Here is an 18,156-nt window from a genome sequence, read left to right as displayed (position 1 = left end):
ATGTAATGGAGAGGGTTGATGAGGGTAGTGCGGTTGATGTTGTGTATACGGACTTTCAAAAGGCATTTGATAAAGTGCCACATAATAGACTTGTTAGCAAAATTAAAGCCCATGAGATTAAAGGGACAGTGGCAGTGTGGATACAAAATTGGCTGGGGGACAGAAAGCAGAGTGTAGTGGTGAATGGTTGGTTGTTTTTCAGACTGGAGGGAAGTTTACAGTGGTGTTCCCCAGGGGTCAGTATTAGGACCACTGCTCTTTTTGATATGTACACAAATCTTTGAAGGTGGAAGGACAAGTTGAGAAGGCTGTTAAAAAGGCATATGGGATCCTGGGCTTTATTAATAGAGGCATAGAGTACAAAAGCAAGGAAGTTATGCTAAACCTTTATAAAACACTGGTTAGGCCTCAGCTGGAGTATCAATTCTGGGCACCACATTTTAGGAAGGATGTCAAGGCCTTAGAGAGGGTGCAGAGGAGATTTACTAGAATGGTTCCAGGGATGAGGGACTTCAGTTATGTGGAGAGACTGAAGAAGCTGGGGTTGTTCTCCTTAGAGCGGAGAAGGTTAAGGGGAGATTTAATGGAGGTGTTCAAAATCATGAACGGTTTTGATAGAGTAAATAAGGAGAAACTGTTTCCAGTGGCAGAAGGGTCGGTAACCAGAGGACACAGATTTAAGGTGATCGGCAAAAGAACCAGAGGCAACATGAGGAAACATTTTTTTTACGCAGCGAGTTGTTATGATCTGGATGCACTGCCTGAAGCAGATTCAATAATAACTTTCAAAAGTTGTAAACAATTTTAAATGTTCAGGAGCTCCTGAACATTTACCTGAGGAAGGAGGAAGCCTCCGAAAGCTTGTGAATTTAAAATAAAATTGCTGGACTATAACTTGGTGTTGTAAAATTGTTTACAATTGTCAACCCCAGTCCATCACCGGCATCTCCACATCATTTCAAAAGGGAATTGGAGAAATTCTTAAAGGGGAAAAATTTGCAGGGTTATGGGGAAAGAGCAGGAGAATGGGACTAATTGGATAGATCTTTCAAAGAGCCGGGACAGGCACGATGGGCCAAATGGCCTCCTGCTGTACTGTATTATTCGAAGATGATGCACTAACAAGCCCCAAGATTCTGACTTTAGATTTTTTCTTATGTCGAGAGTGAAGAAGCTTAATGAAAATTACAATCCACAGCAGATTTTATTTTTAAAAAATGAACCCGGAGATCAATTTGTCGAAGTTCCGATAACCTGCGGACTCTGGATCCGCTTCACTGTCAGTCCGCTAACATCAAGCAAGGTGAGGGGGGGCGGGGTTTAAATCACGGGGGGCGGGGTTTAAATCACGGGGGGCGGGGTTTAATTCCGCGGGGGGCGGGGTTTAATTCCCCGGGGGGCGGGGTTTAAATCCCCCTCCCGCCGGTGACACTGTCCCTTTAAGAGGCGGGGCCTGCCGCCGCGGCCAATGAGGAGCGAGCTCGGGGCTGGGTGCGGGGCCATTAAAGGCGCTGCGGACGGGCCGCGGACGGAGGGCGGGAGGGAACCGAGCATGGAGCGGGCAGAGGCCGCCGAGAGCCGGGCGCGGGCCCGGGGCCGCCGCCTCCCCGGGGTATGAGCGCCGCCGAGTAACGAGCGCGAGTGAGCGGCTGGGGCCCGGACACGGTGACAGGGAAGCCCGGCGGGGGAGAGGCCGAGGCCGGGCGGGGAGGGAGCGGGGAGCCGGTGCGGCCGAGGCCGGGGCCGGGCGGGGAGCCGGGGGATGGCGCCCCGGGGCCGGCGCTTCTGGCTGAGCGTGTTGCTGGGCCTGGTGCTCGGCTTCGCCCTGGCCTCCCGGCTCATCTTACCCCGCGCCGCCGAGTTCAGCAAAGGGCAGCGGCGGAGAGCCAGCGCCGTGTGCGGCCGGCGGGGGCAGGGAGCCGGGCATCCGCCGCCAGGCCAGGCCGAGGCCTCGGACTCGCGCTTCATGTACGTGGGGGTGATGAGCGCCCAGAAGTACCTGCGGAGCCGGGCGGTGGCGGCCCACCGGACCTGGGCCCGGCACATCCCCGGCAAGGTGGAGTTCTTCTCCAGCGAGGGCTCGGACCTGAGCCTGCCGCTGCCGCTGGTCGCCCTGCCCGGGGTGGACGACACCTACCCGCCCCAGAAGAAGTCCTTCCTGATGCTCAAGTACATGGCGGAGCGGCACCTGCAGCACTTCGAGTGGTTCGTGCGGGCCGACGACGACACCTACATCCGCGGGGAGAGGCTGGAGCGCTTCCTGCGGGGCCTCAACAGCAGCCAGCCGCTCTACCTGGGCCAGACCGGCCTCGGCACCCCCGAGGAGCTGGGCAAGCTGGCACTCGAGCCCGGGGAGAACTTCTGCATGGGCGGCCCGGGGGTCATCCTGAGCCGCGAGCTGCTCCGCCGGGTGGTGCCTCACATCGGCCAGTGCCTGCGGGAGATGTACACGGCCCACGAGGACCTGGAGGTCGGGGCGCTGTGTGCGCAGGTTCGCCGGGGTCCAGTGCGTCTGGTCATACGAGGTAAGGACAGGGGGTTACCCTGGGGGAGAGGGGGGGACAGGGGGTTACCCTGGGGGAGAGGGGGGACAGGGGGTTACCCTGGGGGAGAGGGGGGGCAGGGGGTTACCCTGGGGGAGAGGGGGGGGCAGGGGGTTACCCTGGGGGGGGAGAGGGGGGGGCAGGGGGTTACCCTGGGGGAGAGGGGGGGGCAGGGGGTTACCCTGGGGGAGAGGGGGGGGCAGGGGGGTTACCCGGGGGGAGAGGGGGGGGCAGGGGGGTTACCCGGGGGAGAGGGGGGGTCGGGTACTGGGGGTCACCCGGGGGGGGAGAGGGGGGGTTGGTATTGGGGGTACCCCCCAGTACCGATACCCCCCAGTACCGATACCCCCCCACCCGGGGTAACCCCCAGTACCGACCCCCCTCTCCCCCCGGGTGACCCCAAGTACAGGCACCCCTCTCCCCCCGGGTGACCCCCCATTCCCCCCCGGGTGACCCCCCAGTACAGACCCCCTCTCCCCCCGGGTGACCCCCATTCCCCCCGGGTGACCCCCAGTACAGACCCCCCCCTCCCCCCGGGCGACCCCACCGACCCCCCCTGCCCCCCAACCCGGGTGGGTGGGGGGGGGTGTCGGGTACTGGGGTTACCGGGGTGGGTGGTGGAGGGTCGGTACTGGGGGTTACCCGGGTGGGTGGGGTGGGGGTGTCGTCGGTACTGGGGGTTACCCGGGTGGGGTGGGGGGGGTGTCGGTACTGGGGGTTACCCGGGGGGGTGGTGGAGGGTCGGTACTGGGGGGTTACCCGGGGGGGGTGGGTGGAGGGTCGGTACTGGGGGTTACCCGGGGGGGGTGGAGGGTCGGGTACTGGGGGTTACCCGGGGGGGTGGTGAGGGTCGGTACTGGGGGTTACCCGGGCGTGGGGTGGGGGGGTGGTGTCGGTACTGGGAGTTACCCGGGGGGGGGTGGTGGAGGGTCGGGTACTGGGGAGTTACCCGGGGGGGGGGGGGGGTGGAGGAGGGTCGGTACTGGGGGGTTACCCGGGGGTGGTGGCGGGTCGGTACTGGGGGTTACCCGGGGGGGGTGGTGGAGGGTCGGTACTGGGGGTTACCCGGGGGGGGGGGGGTGGTGGGGTCAGGTACTGGGGGTTACCCGGGGGGTGGTGGAGGGTCGGTACTGGGGGTTACCCGGGGGTGGGTGGAGGGTCGGTACTGGGGGTTACCCGGGTGGGTGGGGGGGGTGTCGGTACTGGGAGTTACCCGGGGGGGGGTGGTGGAGGGTCGGTACTGGGAGTTACCCGGGGGGGGGGGGGTGGAGGGTCGGTACTGGGGGTTACCCGGGGGTGGTGGCGGGTCGGTACTGGGGGTTACCCGGGGGGGGTGGTGGAGGGTCGGTACTGGGGGTTACCCGGGGGGGGGGGGTGGTGGGTCGGTACTGGGGGTTACCCGGGGGGTGGTGGAGGGTCGGTACTGGGGGTTACCCGGGGGGGGGGGTGGTGGGTCGGTACTGGGGGTTACCCGGGGGGTGGTGGAGGGTCGGTACTGGGGGTTACTCGGGGGTCCTAGATCCGCCCCTGTTGCACTGTCCCAGAGTTGGTGCTGCCGCAGTTGTTGGATCGCTGGTGGGGTGGGGGTGGGGTGGGGGGGGGCTTCGTTGGCACGGCCGGTTGCCTGAATCGAGCCTGTCTGCCTGTGTCTTTTGCGGGTCAGGCAGTTCAATACTTCCCCAGCCCTAAATCAGAGGTATTTGTCACTTCCACTGGTTTAATCTATGGGGTAGTAGCGGTGATGAGGGAGGGGGTTCCTGGCAGGGTCCCGTTTCCCCCTGGGGTAGTGCAGTGTTATGAGGGGGTCACTGCACTGCGGCCTGTCTAAGGGGCCACTCGGTATTTCAGTGTGGAGCCTGTGTGGAGAGTTGGGGTTGGGGTGAATGTGTTAGAATTGACCCACTCATTTTACTGCATGTGAAGCTCGACTCCAAATTTCTCTTCATTCTTCCTCTTGCTTGGTCGAGTTCTCCCAGCCCCCTTCAGGGGCTATGTGGTGTGTTGATGTGGAGGTGAACACATTGCTGTGGGATCTTGGGATAGTGGGTGTAGCTCTAAGGGGTGGGTTGTTCTCCCTGACGTTAGGATCTTGGAATTCCTGGGTTGTCTCCCTGACGTTAGGATCTTGAATTCGGAGCTTTTGAGGTACAGGAATGGTGCTGTGGGTGTTTGTCTTGGTTACGAGAAGGGTAAAATCTTACCCTTGTGACTAAGTCCCTCTCATTCCAGCTTCGGAATCTGCTTGTGATAATCCTCTGATCATCTTACTGGGATCTTCAGCAAAGAGCAGGCTGACTGTCAGCTCCCTCCCAGCACTGCAGTAACTTTTCAGTTTAGTTTTGGAAAGTTTGCCTTAGTCTCATATGCAGCTGAATCCAAACTCCAGCCATTTGGCTGCTCCTGTCCTTGCAAAGCTAACTACTCTTCAAGGGCTGTATGCAGGTGTTGTTTGAATTGCCAATTAGTTTTACTGAAGATTTGCCCTTTCTTCCCCCCCCCCCCCCCCCCCCCCCCCAGGTGTACGTGCTCAGTTATGGTGTTTTTAAATGCACAGCCTGTTGCAAAGGATTTGCCCAAAGATTTTGTTAATAAAGGCCATCTGTGCTGCTTTATCAGCGACAAGGCTCCAGGAGAGGCTTAGTCTGGTGAAGCCGGGAATCCTCTTTGCGTTGCAGCAAGCCGCTGTAAAGTGTGGCTGGGTGAATGGGTAATTAGTGCGGCAGTAAATAAGTGGAGGCAGCTTTACTGGTTACAAGCGCCTGTCTATTTAAGACATTCCCTCAGTGCAGTGTAAGAATGTCAAGTTGGATGTGAAACTGGCTATTACCATACAGATTAAACCTGCTCAGCCTGGTCTATCGGCCTCTTTGCCATTTGACCTGAGGGTTCTAAATAAAATCCATCTGCTGACCTGCCCGTGCCTTCTCTGACCCCCCCCCCCCCCCCTCCTGTCCGCTTGCTCATTCTCTGCACTTTCTCCCTCCCTCCATCATCTCCCCCTTGGGTTGTAGTAAAGTCTGTCAATTGCTCGTTTCATTCCTTTTTCTTTCTGCCCACCCCCCCCCCCCCCCCACACAAAAAAAAAAACTAATATTCAGGTCCTGACTGCCCATCTTACGACAGTATTTACGTATCTCTATCCTTCTGCACTGTTTCTTGTTTCCTTCAGAGCTGCTGTTTAACCATTCCACTCCCCGTAACTGCCACCAAATCTCAAAACTTCCCGTTAGTTCTGGAACATGTTGCTTCACAATAATTCTGGTCTCCGACGGGTGTCTGACCTCTTGGCATTGAAACTTCACTGGTCCAAGACACAAACTGCACCTTGTACATCCATGACAGTGCACCCTCTCTCCTTCACCTCTTCACTGCCTTTGATGTCACTGACCATCATTAGTCTGATTTGGAGTAATAGGGGGGATCATTTGGTAGTTACAAGGGTGATGGAGGGAGAATGGCAGGCAGCTTTGGGTTGGGGCAGCCATGAGAAGTTGTGACGGAGTGAGGGCTCAGCCCTGACCATTACTGGTTTCCAGGGTGGGTGATACTGTGTGAAACGGAGCCATGGTGCCTGATGCTACCTGCTCTCGTGAGGCTGCAATCACCCACTGGAGATCTGCAGATACGTGTTTATTTTTCATGTCCATATGCTCTTTGTGTGTAAAGTTCAAAAGAGACTATTTAAAAGATTTATTGTCTTTCTGTCTCTATTATACAAGGAGGTGTTGTAGAATAATTTGATCTGAGCACTATATGACCCAGTGTACTGTAATTAGTATAAAATGATCACCCTCAGGGATTAATCATGCGGCTGACAACAGGACATGTTTCAGACGGGCACTGATTTCTAATCTAGTTGATAACCTGTCAGTGATGCCACAGAACATGTTGGGCTGTGTGTGGGGGTGCATAACTCCTGTGAAAGAATTTAGAATTAAGTTTGTACGAGATCTCCCTGGAGCCACTGGAGTGTGTCCTTCAATGATTGGTGTTTGGACTACCCACAGCAGTTCGATAAACAAATCGTCATATGATTCCCGTTCCTTTACTCTGTGACAATACTCTCTTGATTGACTGACTACTTGTAACTGTGCACATTGTGTACAAAACCTGACTCCCATTTATAATAGGAGTAGGGGGCACAGTCTAAAAATTAGAGCCAGACCTTTCAGGAGTGAGATTAGAAAACATTTCTACACAAGGTGGTAGAAGTTTGGAACTCTCTTCCGCAAACGGCAATTGATACTAGCTCAATTGCTAAATTTAAATCTGGGATAGATAGCTTTTTGGCAACCAAAGGTATTAAGGGATATGGGCCAAAGGCAGGTATATGGAGTTAGATCACAGATCAGCCACGATCTTATCAAATGGCGGAGCAGGCACGAGGGGCTGAATGGCCTACTCCTGTTCCTATGAAGGCCTGTGAAATCCTCACCTGACAGTGGTGACCCCTTGCTTCTCCCAGTTCCTCTGCCTGTACTGCAGACAAGCTCCTATGTTCAATCGCGCTCTAATTTTATGCTTCCCAGATTGTAGTGAATGTTGCTATTTAACTATAAATAACGACAGTGAGAGTTGGGGACCGATGGGAATCCGAGCCCCTCGGTCAGGACAAGGCCGAGATTGCAGTGGGACTGTAATCTGTCCCTGGTGTTGCTGCTTGCTGTGCCAGACCTGCTGTCACCTGTACTGGACTTACAACTTTATACACTGAGTTTTATTTTGAAGCACAGGATTGTGCCTTTTTTTTTAAAAAAGAGGGCATTTATAAATAGACTGTGTTGCAGATGATGGGAGCGTTCCCTGAATATGAGGGCGTTAGTTTTGCCAGATCTAGTTGGGGGCCAGTGTCAGATGGGTACAGATACTGCCGGGAGTATGGAGGATTAACTGCAGGTTGTTTGATGGGCTGTCTTGGTCCAGGGTGAGATAGAAATGGGCAGTGTGGAATAGTGCATTCCACAGACTCGGGACATTAGCCTGATTATTGGGGCTGAGAGAGTGTTAAACTATCCACATGCACTCTGATTGGGTTGTGCAGTGGGGAACAGAGATATGAACAGAAAATGGGCAAACAAGCAGGAAATGATGGAGAACCTTCCTGCAATCTGTGCCTGTCATCTTTCTATCAATAGCTTGGATTTTAAGAAACTTTGTAAGTTTTTGTCTTCAAGATGGTGGAAACACTTTTAAATCCTGCCCAGATGGAGACTGTCACATTTACACAGTGCAACCAATGCAGTCCCGTATGATCCATCTCCCTGCACCCTGAGGTTTAGACAGCTGTGTAAAAGCTGACTTTTAGATGAATGCTGGCCTTTTCAGGCAGGAGGTAGTTGGTACAAACTTGCAGAAACTGTTGAAGTTAAAAACCATTTGAGTTGTAACTTCAGTGACGAGCTGGTCCAGTTCTGGTCGGTGTCACTGGGAAGCAGCAGTGGGAAATGCTGCATTTTAAAAAAAAATTAGATTTCTGCCACGTAACTGACTTTAAGATGGGATGAGTCACTTGTTAAAGTAAAATTGGTGGTAAATTCTTCAGTAGCGCAGTCACTTATTACAAGAGTCAGAGAGGGCTCAGTGAATTCCTGAGGTTTGCACATCAAACAGTGCTGATTGCTTGATGGCTTAATTCTGGTTGGGTTTCTGTATCATTCCAGCTTTTGTCATTGAAATGTAGGATGATAATTGGTGCTTGGGATTCCTGTTTGAGACTCTGCATTTACATCACTCTTCTGGTCACTTTGCATGGTGTGAGTGTCAGTGAGGCATGCTGACTGACTGGAGTGTGAGCCAGAATCCTGACACTCTGAGGAGGCTGAGACACACTTCATTTCAGTTTAAGACCAGCAGCCTGATCCCACTCTGACCACCGTTCCAGGTTTCCAGCGAGGTTTTAAAGCAGTTTAGAACATAAGAATATAAGAAATAGGAGCAGGAGTAGGCCATACGGCCCCTCGAGCCTGCTCCACCATTCAATCAGATCATGGCTGATCTTCAACCTCAACTCCCCTTTCCTGCCCGATTCCCCAGAGTCCAAAAATCTATCCATCTCAGTCTTGAATATACTCAACGACTCAGCCTCCACAGCCCTCTGGGGTAGAGAATTCCAAAGATTCACAACCCTCCGAGTGAAGAAATGCCTCCTCATCTCAGTCTTAAATGGCCGACCCCTTATCCTGTGCCCGTGCCCTCATATATCTAGATTTTTGTGGCATGACCAGTAGGGTGCTGTTGGGTACTCGGTGGGAGGGAGTCTGTTTATAACTTGTGATCAGTGAATGTTGGTAGTCAAATGTATTTCACTTTTTTTATATTAAAGGCAAGTAATATTCCCTCTTCGGTGGAAAATATATTGCAGCCAGCATAATCTTTATAAAAGTCTGCTTCGCACTAACAATGTGAAAAATACAATGTGGGGAATGTGAAGTTATTCATTTTGGTAGGAAGAATAGAAAAACAGAATATTTTTTAAATGGAGAAACTATTACATGTTGGTGTTCAGAGACACTTAGGTGTCACAAGAAACACAAAAAGTTAGTATGCAGGTACAGCAGGCAATTAGGAAAGCAAATGGCATGTTGCCCTTTATTGCAAGAGGGTTGGAGTACAAGAGTAAGGGAATCTTACTACAGTTGTACAAGGCTTTAGTGATTTTTTTAATTATTCGTTTATGGATGTGGGCATCGCTGGCGAGGCCGGGCATTTATTGCCCATCCCTAATTGCCCTTGAGAAGGTGGTGGTGAGCCGCCGCCTTGAACCGCTGCAGTCCGTGTGGTGAAGGTTCTCCCACAGTGCTGTTAGGAAGGGAATTCCAGGATTTTGACTCAGCAACGATGAAGGAACGGCGATATATTTCCAAGTCGGGATGGCGTGTGACTTGGAGGGGAACGTGCAGGTGGTGTTGTTCCCATGTGCCTGCTGCCCTTGTCCTTCTAGATGATAGAGGTTGCCGGGTTTGGGAGGTGCTGTCGAAGAAGCCTTGGCGAGTTGCTGCAGTGAATCCTGTGGATGGTGCACACTGCAACCACAGTGTGCTGGTGGTGAAGGAGTGAATGTTTAGGGTGGTGGATGGGGTACCAATCAAGTGAGACCTCACCTGGAGTAAAGTGTACAGTTTTGGTCTCCTTATCTAAGGAAGGATATTCTTGCCTTAGAAGCGATGCAGTGAAGGTTCACTAGATTGATTCCTGGGATGAGAGGGTTGTCCTGTGAGGCGAGGTTGAGTAGAATGGGCCTATACACTCGAGTTTAGAAGAATGAGAGGTGATCTCATTGACATCTACCCTGCCAAGAGGGCTTGGCAGGGTAGATGCTGAGAGTTTGTTTCCCCTGGCTAGAGAGTCTAGAACTAGGGGGCATAGTCGCAGGAAAAGGGGTCGGCCATTCAAGACTGAGATGAGGAGGAATTTCTTCACGCAGAGGGTTGTGAATCTTTGGAATTCTCTACCCTGGATGGATGGATATAAGGAGGGATCGAAGATCAGCCATGATCAGATTGAATGGTGGCACAGGCTTGAGGGGCCGTATGGCCTACTCCTGCTCCTATTTCTTATGTTCTTAACAGGTGTTGAATAGCGTTAGAGGGTGGGACTGTGCTCAGTACTGCATACATGGTGTCAAATACTAAATCAGTTCAACATACATGTGTGCTGACGGGGCCTGTATTGTACACATCAAGTCCTTAACCAGCCCTGTTGCTATCCCATGTTAATGTGGATTTACTTTGTTTCTAAAGCAATTTACCTTGAGTGGGGTATAAACCAGGGTTGGGTGCAGCACAAACAGCTGTCAGAATACATCTTAATCCAGATCTCCGACCAGGATCCATTGCTCCACACCGATATTCCAGGGTGTGCTTGTACCCGTGTCGTTTGTTAATCTTTGTGATGATGTGGCTGTGAAGTGGTGACCTCTGATAATTGACTAGTTTTCTAACCATTGGGAATATGAGATGTCAAATGGTTAACGTTTAGCAAAATAGTCTACATTCAGTGATTTACTGCAGCAAAACATGGGGAGATCGACCTTTAGGATTAGCTAAATGGTGAAACTTTTTCTAATTTCCCCCTCATCCTTTACGAATTATTGCCTTGCCAAGCGCTCCCAGATCCACTTAAGCCTGGCTAGATGCTCCTGGTCACAACACTATACCATTTTATCCTCTCCAACTGCACTAGTGTCGGGGGGCTGGGATGTGGGGGGGCGGGGTTGTGGGAGGTGGCCCCTCGTGTCGGGGGGGGGGGCGGGGTGTGGAGGTGGCCCCCCGTGTCGGGGGGGGGGGGGCGGGGCGGGGTGTGGAGGTGGCCCCTCGTGTCGGGGGGGGGCGGGGTGTGGAGGTGGCCCCTCGTGTCGGGGGGGGGCGGGGTGTGGAGGTGGCCCCTCGTCGGTCGGGGGGCGGGGTGTGGAGGTGGCCCCTCGTGTCGGGGGGGGGGCGCGGTGTGGAGGTGGCCCCCCGTGTCGGGGGGGGGGGGGGGCGGGGTGTGGGAGGCGTCCCCCCGTGTCGGGGGGGCGGGGGCGGGGTGTGGAGGCGTCCCCCCGTGTCGGGGGGGCGGGGCGGGGTGTGGAGGCGGCCCCCCGTGTCGGGGGGGGGACGGGGGCGGGGTGTGGAGGCGGCCCCCCGTGTCAGGGGTGGGGGGGGTGGACTTCTAAAGTACTTCATTGGTTGTAATGTGCTTTTGGGCATCCTGGGGTTGTGAAAGGCGCTATATAAATGCAAGTCTGTCTTTTTTCAGAGACCTGTCCATTGAACAAAGCCAGAAGCTACTGATCTGCAGCCTGACTAAGGGCACCCACTATCCATTACCTGAAATGCAGTCATCTAGCTTTTCTTCAATTAGTTTTGAGAAACAATCAAGTAAATATTTCCAGCAATTGAAGAGAAATGCTGAGCATAAAATGGAAAACTGCAATTGTTGGAAATAATACAGCAGGCCAGTCAGCACCTGTAAAGTGAAGAGCAGGTTATGGTGTTTCAGGTGTGTGCTCTTATCCAGCCTGATGAAGGTACTTGCCCAAAACACCAAAAGTTATGCAGATAGGCTCAGTTAACAGTGTCTAGGCTCTGGCCAAAATATCTAGACCAGGTCCAGGCTGTTTGGGAGAGACCAGGGCCTTGAATTAAAAGCTTTACTGCAGATAATTTAAAAATACAAGACAATTCAGTGGATAAATAATTGTTGTAAAATATGTAACTTTACGTTGTTTAAATCTTTCTTTTGAATATTAGAAATTTTAGTTACTGAGAAAGAATCATAGAATGGTTACAGCACAGAAGGAGGCCATTTGGCCCGTCGAGCCCATGCCAGCTTTCTGCAAGAGCAATCCAGCTAGTCCCATTCCCCTGCCCTTTCCCCGTAGCCCTGCAAATTTTTTCCTTCAAGTACTTATCCAGTTCCCTTTTGAAGACCGTGATTGAATCTGCCTCCCCCCCCCCCCCCCCCCCCCCAAAGCAGTGTATTCCTGATCCTAACCACTCGCTGGGTTAAAAAAGGTTTTCCTCATGTTGCCTGTCGTTCTTTTGCCAGTCACCTTAAATCTATGTCCTCTGGTCCTTGATCCTTCTGCCAAAGGGAACGTTTTCTTTCTCTACCCTGTTTGAACTCCTCTATCAAATCTTCTTCTCTGTTCTTGTACGTTTTCCTGACTTGTCATTGATGATATATTGTTTTCAGAGTCTTTAGTATTTTCCAGCTGCATTCTGTACTCTTGATTTGTAAGACAGCAGAAGATCGGGAAAGTGTATTCAGGACTTTTTTAAAGTATTATAGGTTTTGTTTGTGTGTGTGTGCAGTATATAAGTATATCTCTTGTGTACACCATGCAGTTCCTGTGCCAGTATTTTAATCATTAAAATTCTTCCCACCAAAGTTATTAATTTATACCAAACCAGTTATAAATATTTCCGACAGCTTGTGGTTGACTGGGGGATAGACAAATTTAATTCCACATCAGCACATTTACTCCAGCTGAATAGATGCATACAAATCTTTTGGCGATTCACTTTGTTGATTGGTTTCAAAAATATCGAGTCCTTTTGTCTCCTGCTTTTTCCTCCCTAACTGAAAATTTGTAACTTCAGTAAATTACATATTTCACAATAGCGTGATTAAAAAGACGTCCTTTGTGTGTGAGTAGCTTCATTAATGATCTTGTGACGGCTCTGGCCCCTCGATCCTTTGCCTGAAGTTTATTTTGGAACCCAGAGCTATCACTGCGCAGTCTGAGTGTGTGCTGTGCAGTTTCCCACCATGTATAATTATGATTTTTATTGCGAGTGAAAGACGCTTTGTCCTGAGAGGATTTCTGACATTCATTCACTCCGTTTACACCCGAACATTCCACGTCAAATGTTTACATTTTAAGTTTAATCCACTGCTTAATTTGACTTATTTAAATTTACAAAGACGAGCAATGAGTTTATTTATTTTTCAGTGACAAACAGCCCCTCCCTCTCTTTAACTATAGTAAGAAACGTTCATCAGTCGAATAAACACTTATGGAGCAAAATATCATTTTAAGGCAAGTTCTAGAAACGGATAGTAAGACCCAAGTGTGTGCAGGTTCTGTGCGGCCTGCCCACTGCTCTTAAACCCAGTGTCTGGATACCCGCCTCCTGCCCGTGCCTCCAGCCTCCAGTGTATGTGGAGATTCCAATTATGTAAGGACACCAATAATAACTCATTAACAGTTTTCCTGAAGAAATGGACAGTCCGGTGGAATCTAATTCAAAACTCCAGTAAATATCCCAGAATACCATATAGTTTTAAACAAAAAACAACTTAGTCATAAGTCAGTGACCTGATGCTATGCTCACTGTATAGTGTAACATTCTGTTATAAACACCATACACTCTGACTCACTCTGAACCGGGTCCCAGGAAATTCACTCGTGTGTCGCAATCAGTTTCTGTTCAATAACTAGATTTCGATCTGTTCAATAACTGGGCCAATAGGTGGTGATGTGAAATTAAAAGGTGCAAGAAAAATGGGAGTGGGGCAGCGGGAGACTGCTGTAACTATCTCCTGTCCGACAATGCCCCCCACCCCTAAACTCAACATTCCTCTGGCCTCTTGTGCATTTCCCCCCCTCCCCCCCCCCCCCCCCCCCCCCCCCCTTTTTTCGCTCCACCATTGGAGGCCGTATCTTCGGGTGTCTAGATCCCATGCTTTGGAATTCCTTCCCCTTCTCCTTAAAACCCACCTCTTTATCTAAACTTTTGATCACTCTCCCCATTATCTCCTTCCTTCGGCTTGGCATTTTTTTTCCTCTTTACACCTTGGAAGTACCTTGTGATTTTTTAATATATTAAAGATGTTATATAAACACAAGTTGTAGTGTTGAACAAGTTGGATAGTTCATTGGTTGCATGTTGTCAGTTTTTGTACAGAGCCTGTTAGCCAGCGGATGTGCGGTGGCATTGTTTAATTGGGAGTGACTGTGTTCAGGGGGAGGGGAAGCACTTTTTTTTAAATGGAGGATTTGGAAAAGTTTGAGTAAGCTTTGAGATGAAGTGTGATTTGGTTTCTGGAAAATAAATAGTGTATTCCTTGCACTCTGCCGGTAGACTCTAAGATTTGTTTTCGAGTCCCGTACTAAAATAACATGAGGGAGAGGATCTGCTTAGGGTCACTCGGCTGGATAATTCTTTCATCCAGCAAGTGGGCTGTAGGGGATGGGCACAGAGTTCCATTGTTGATCGTGTTTACACAGAATAGGCTGAGGGGGTGGGGAGCAGGCTCCAGACTCTTGTATCTAGGCCGGCACTTTGAGAGTAAAAGTCAAACCATTGTGGTATTCCTGAGAGTGACTGGAATGGGGAGGATTCCGTCTCCAGAAAGTATATAAACCTGGCTGCTTTCATGTACTTATTTTACATAAGTAAACAACCCTTTGTATCTGAGTTTTATCCTTTATCTTCAAAGCTGTAACAGTTTCCCTGTGCTGTCTGTGCACTTCCATCACTGGGGAGGGAGGGCCCTTCTGACCAGCAAATCCTGGCACACTGAGCAACCAGTTGTGGCACGCAACCTTTTATTTAAAAAAAATAATTCTGGTGTGTGGGACTTTGAAGGAATGCAGGGAGCCAAGCTGGAGGGGAGGGGCTTGATGTGGTCAATTGGGAGGAACCAAGGAATGTCAGAAAAGGACAGCAGCAATGCTACCTAGGGTTCCCAACCCTCGGAATCAGGAGTTCCTATCCCAAGCACCGCCTTCAGTGGTCTCCAGGGGAATGGGGGCGCGGGGATCAGGATGAGAGGTTGGGGAGAGAAGGGGAATGGGGGATTAGGACTCGAGTGGGGGAGGGTGGGTATGGGGCCCAGCATTTTTTGCAGAGCCGGAAGCAGCAGCAGCAACGTGATGAGTGGGAGGAGCAGCCAGCAAAGGGGTGAGTGAAACCTGGAGACTTTACTGTGGGTGAACAGTGAAAGATTGTTTCCACTGGTGGGTGAATAGGGGACAGAGACCAAAGGATTCTCCTTGGAAGGACCAAGGGGGAAGGTTCTTGAACTGAGGGCTATTAGACCATGGGATCCTTCACTACATGTGGTAATTGAGGGAGAGACTAAAATTTAATTTAAAAAGGATGGGGATAAATATTCAATAAAGAATATAAAAGGATTGCGGGGTGGTGGGGGGGGAAATGAGGTTACAGGAGAGAGGACCAGTACCTCCAGTACCAGAATGGCCTCCTCCAATGCTGTAATTTCTATCATTCTATGAAAGCTCTCCTTTTATTGAGACTAAGCCCAGGGTGTGGTTTAGAAATGTTGGTGCTGAGCTGAGTGTAGGACGATGTGAGAAGTGCCCCAAAAACTGAGCCCACTGCCCTTTGTGCGATCTCTCGGCTTGGTTCGGGTCGGTCTGTGTTGGCTGGTTTTGACGTGTGAAGTCCAAATGCAGATAGGCTCCGACTGAGGCTCCCAGTTGAAGAGTTGTCATCTATTAAAAGTGGCATCAACAGGGAGCCTGACCGTACTTTGTGCAGGGGATTTCTGGCTATGGATTCAGGGTGACTATTAGCAGGTTATGGGATTACTACTAGTTACAGGTAGAATATCTGGGCATTGCACCTATTACTACTGGTTATGTATAGACTATCAGTGAGTTATTGTATTACTGATGGTTATGAGGGGAATCTGAGAGTTACCAGAATTCCTATTAGTGAGTTACCATTAGTTACTGGTGGAATCAAAAGTTCCTCCCACCTCTGGTTTACCCCACCCTATCACTACAATTCCTGGGTCACTCTATCATTAACTAGATATTGGGCAGTAAAAGGGTGCACCCTGGGTTGTAAGGCACATGGGGCCCACTTATGATTGTGACCAGTGATGCCAAGCCATGGAGCATATCTAATGCAAATCTCGAGAATTGTGACATTAAGTAAAGATTGGGCTGGGCTGCACTGGTAATGTTACAAACAGGCCTTAAGTTTGAAATCATCTACACTTCCTGGTTAGAGATTTGAATCCAGTTTGGAGCCGATGCAGAAATCAAAGTTCTGTCTGCAGCAGCACTGGGTAAAATCTATTCATTTAGTCATTCATATCAGTGTGTTTTATCTAACTGTTCAATAAACCCGAGGCCATTTAATCTCATGCTCTTTAACTATAATATGTGCAAGAAAAAAATCCTCCAGGTAACTGGCAGTGGGCCTCCCAGCATTTCGTAATAAGGTAAAGTTGCTCTGGGCTGTAAGTGCAGCTGCTGTATCCTCACTATAGTCCAGTCGTTTATTGAGCCTTTAGCTGATTTTCTAATTCTCTGCCAACTCTTTCACTAAACCTGGCACTTTGTGTGTAAGACCTGTGGGACCCTGGTGGCTGGGAATCTCAGTACAGTCTGTACCTATTCAGTCTTCACATTTTCCCCAGTCACTCATTTAATGAGTCATTGAGAAAAATCCCCAATATGTTCATATTCTCTGAATTTGAGTGTACTAGAAAAGCGAGCCCTAATTGAGGTGTGGGGTGCTGGAGCCTCGGTGTTCTGTACCTGGTACAGACAGGCCTTGTGCACTGCAACAAAAAACAAGGCACTTTCTGTATGTGTGCTCCTGACACAAGGAGTAAAGTAAACTGCACATTCCTTGCTAATTCTGGCCTGCTCTGGACTCTAACTCACCTGATCACCGATTCGAGGGGCCTAACATATCAAGTAACTCAGTGTGGGGCTTGTGTGAGAAGAACCTTTTATAGGGGGGCACTGGGTAAAGGAGTTTCTGAAGTGTTGGGACACTGATGTTTACAATGATAAACCGGCCGAAGTAGTAATTGAGTCACACGAATTTAGCAATCGCACCGTACTCCTGGGTTTGTGTTAGGTACTGTCACTCTGGTAAATTGTATAGTGTATAAAGCATATTGAATGTTCAAAGAAACAACTTCACACCATGCTCAGGGCACATGAGTTGCCAAACTGTTATCACTTTTCCATCACCTTTATTGCAGTTTGGCCCTGGACACTGTCCAACATCATCCTTCGTTGTAAACAGGCCTCACAGTTGTACATCTAATTGATGTGACACAGTACGTACTCTAGAAGTCGGACCCTGCTATCAGAAAGATCCAAGGCGTACACATTTACAAAATTTTTTGAGGCGGTAACAAGGAGGGTCGATGAGGGTAGCGTGTTTGATGTAGTGCACGTGGATTTTAGCAAGGCTTTTGACCAGGTCCCACATGGCAGATTGGTCAGAAAAGTAAAAGCCAGTTGGATCCAAAATTGGCTCAGTGGCATGAAGCAAAGGGTAATGGTTGATGGGTGTTTTTGTGACTGGAAGGCTGTTTCCAGTGGGGCTCCGCAGAGCTTGGTATTGGGTCCCTTGCTTTTTGTGGTGTATATCAATGATTTAGACTTAAATGTAGAGAACATGATTAAGAAGTTTGCAGATGACACAAAAATTGGCCTGTGGTTGATAGTGAGGAGGAGAGCTGTAGAACGCAGGAAGAGATCAATCGACCGGTCAGGTGGGCAAAAAAGTGGCAAATGGAATTCAACCCAGAGAAGCGTGAGGTAATGCATTTAGGGAGGGCAAACAAGGCAAGGGAATACACAATAAATGAGGACACTGAGAGGTGTGGAGGAACAGAGGGACCTTGGAGTGCATGTCCACAGACCCCTGAAGGTAGCAGGACAGGTCGATAAGGTGGTTTAAAAAGGCATATGGAATACTTTCTTTTATTAGCTGAGGCATAGAATATAAGAGCAGGAGATTATGCTAGAACTGTTTATAAAACACTGGTTAGGCCACAACTAGAGTACTGTGTACAGTTCTGGTTACTACATTACAGGAAAGATATAATTGCACGAGAGAGTACAGAGGAGATTTACGAGGATGTTGCTCGGGCTGGAGAATTTTAGCTATGAGAAAAGATTGGATAGGCTGGGGTTGTTTTCTTTGGAACAGAGGAGGCTGAGGGGAGATTTAGTTGAGGTGTATAAAATTGAGGGGCCTAGATTGTGGATAGGGAGGACCTATTTCCCTTCGTAGAGAGGTTAATAACCAGGGGGCATAGATTTAAAGTAATTGGGAGAAGGATTAGAGGGAAGTTGAGGAGAAATTTTTTCACGCAGAGTGATGAGGGTCTGGAACTCACTGCCTGAAAG

The 18,156-nt window shown here is 50.1% G+C and overlaps 1 protein-coding gene across 1 annotated transcript in view; it reads left to right on the top strand.

The window, feature by feature from the left end:
- Positions 1–1,493: 1,493 nt before the first annotated feature.
- Positions 1,494–18,156, top strand: part of chsy1 (chondroitin sulfate synthase 1) — a 69,224-nt gene continuing 52,561 nt past the window's right edge. The window contains 2 exon segments of the mRNA XM_067971654.1: positions 1,494–2,473; positions 2,475–2,525. Of these exon segments, the coding sequence (XP_067827755.1) occupies positions 1,763–2,473; positions 2,475–2,525 (762 nt within the window). The 5' untranslated portion in view covers positions 1,494–1,762.

Source organism: Heptranchias perlo, chromosome 34 (assembly GCF_035084215.1).
Source record: "Heptranchias perlo isolate sHepPer1 chromosome 34, sHepPer1.hap1, whole genome shotgun sequence".
Classification (NCBI taxonomy): Eukaryota; Metazoa; Chordata; class Chondrichthyes; order Hexanchiformes; family Hexanchidae; genus Heptranchias; species Heptranchias perlo.
Note: the sequence above shows the minus strand (reverse complement) of the source record. Positions and strands in the feature narration are given on the sequence as shown.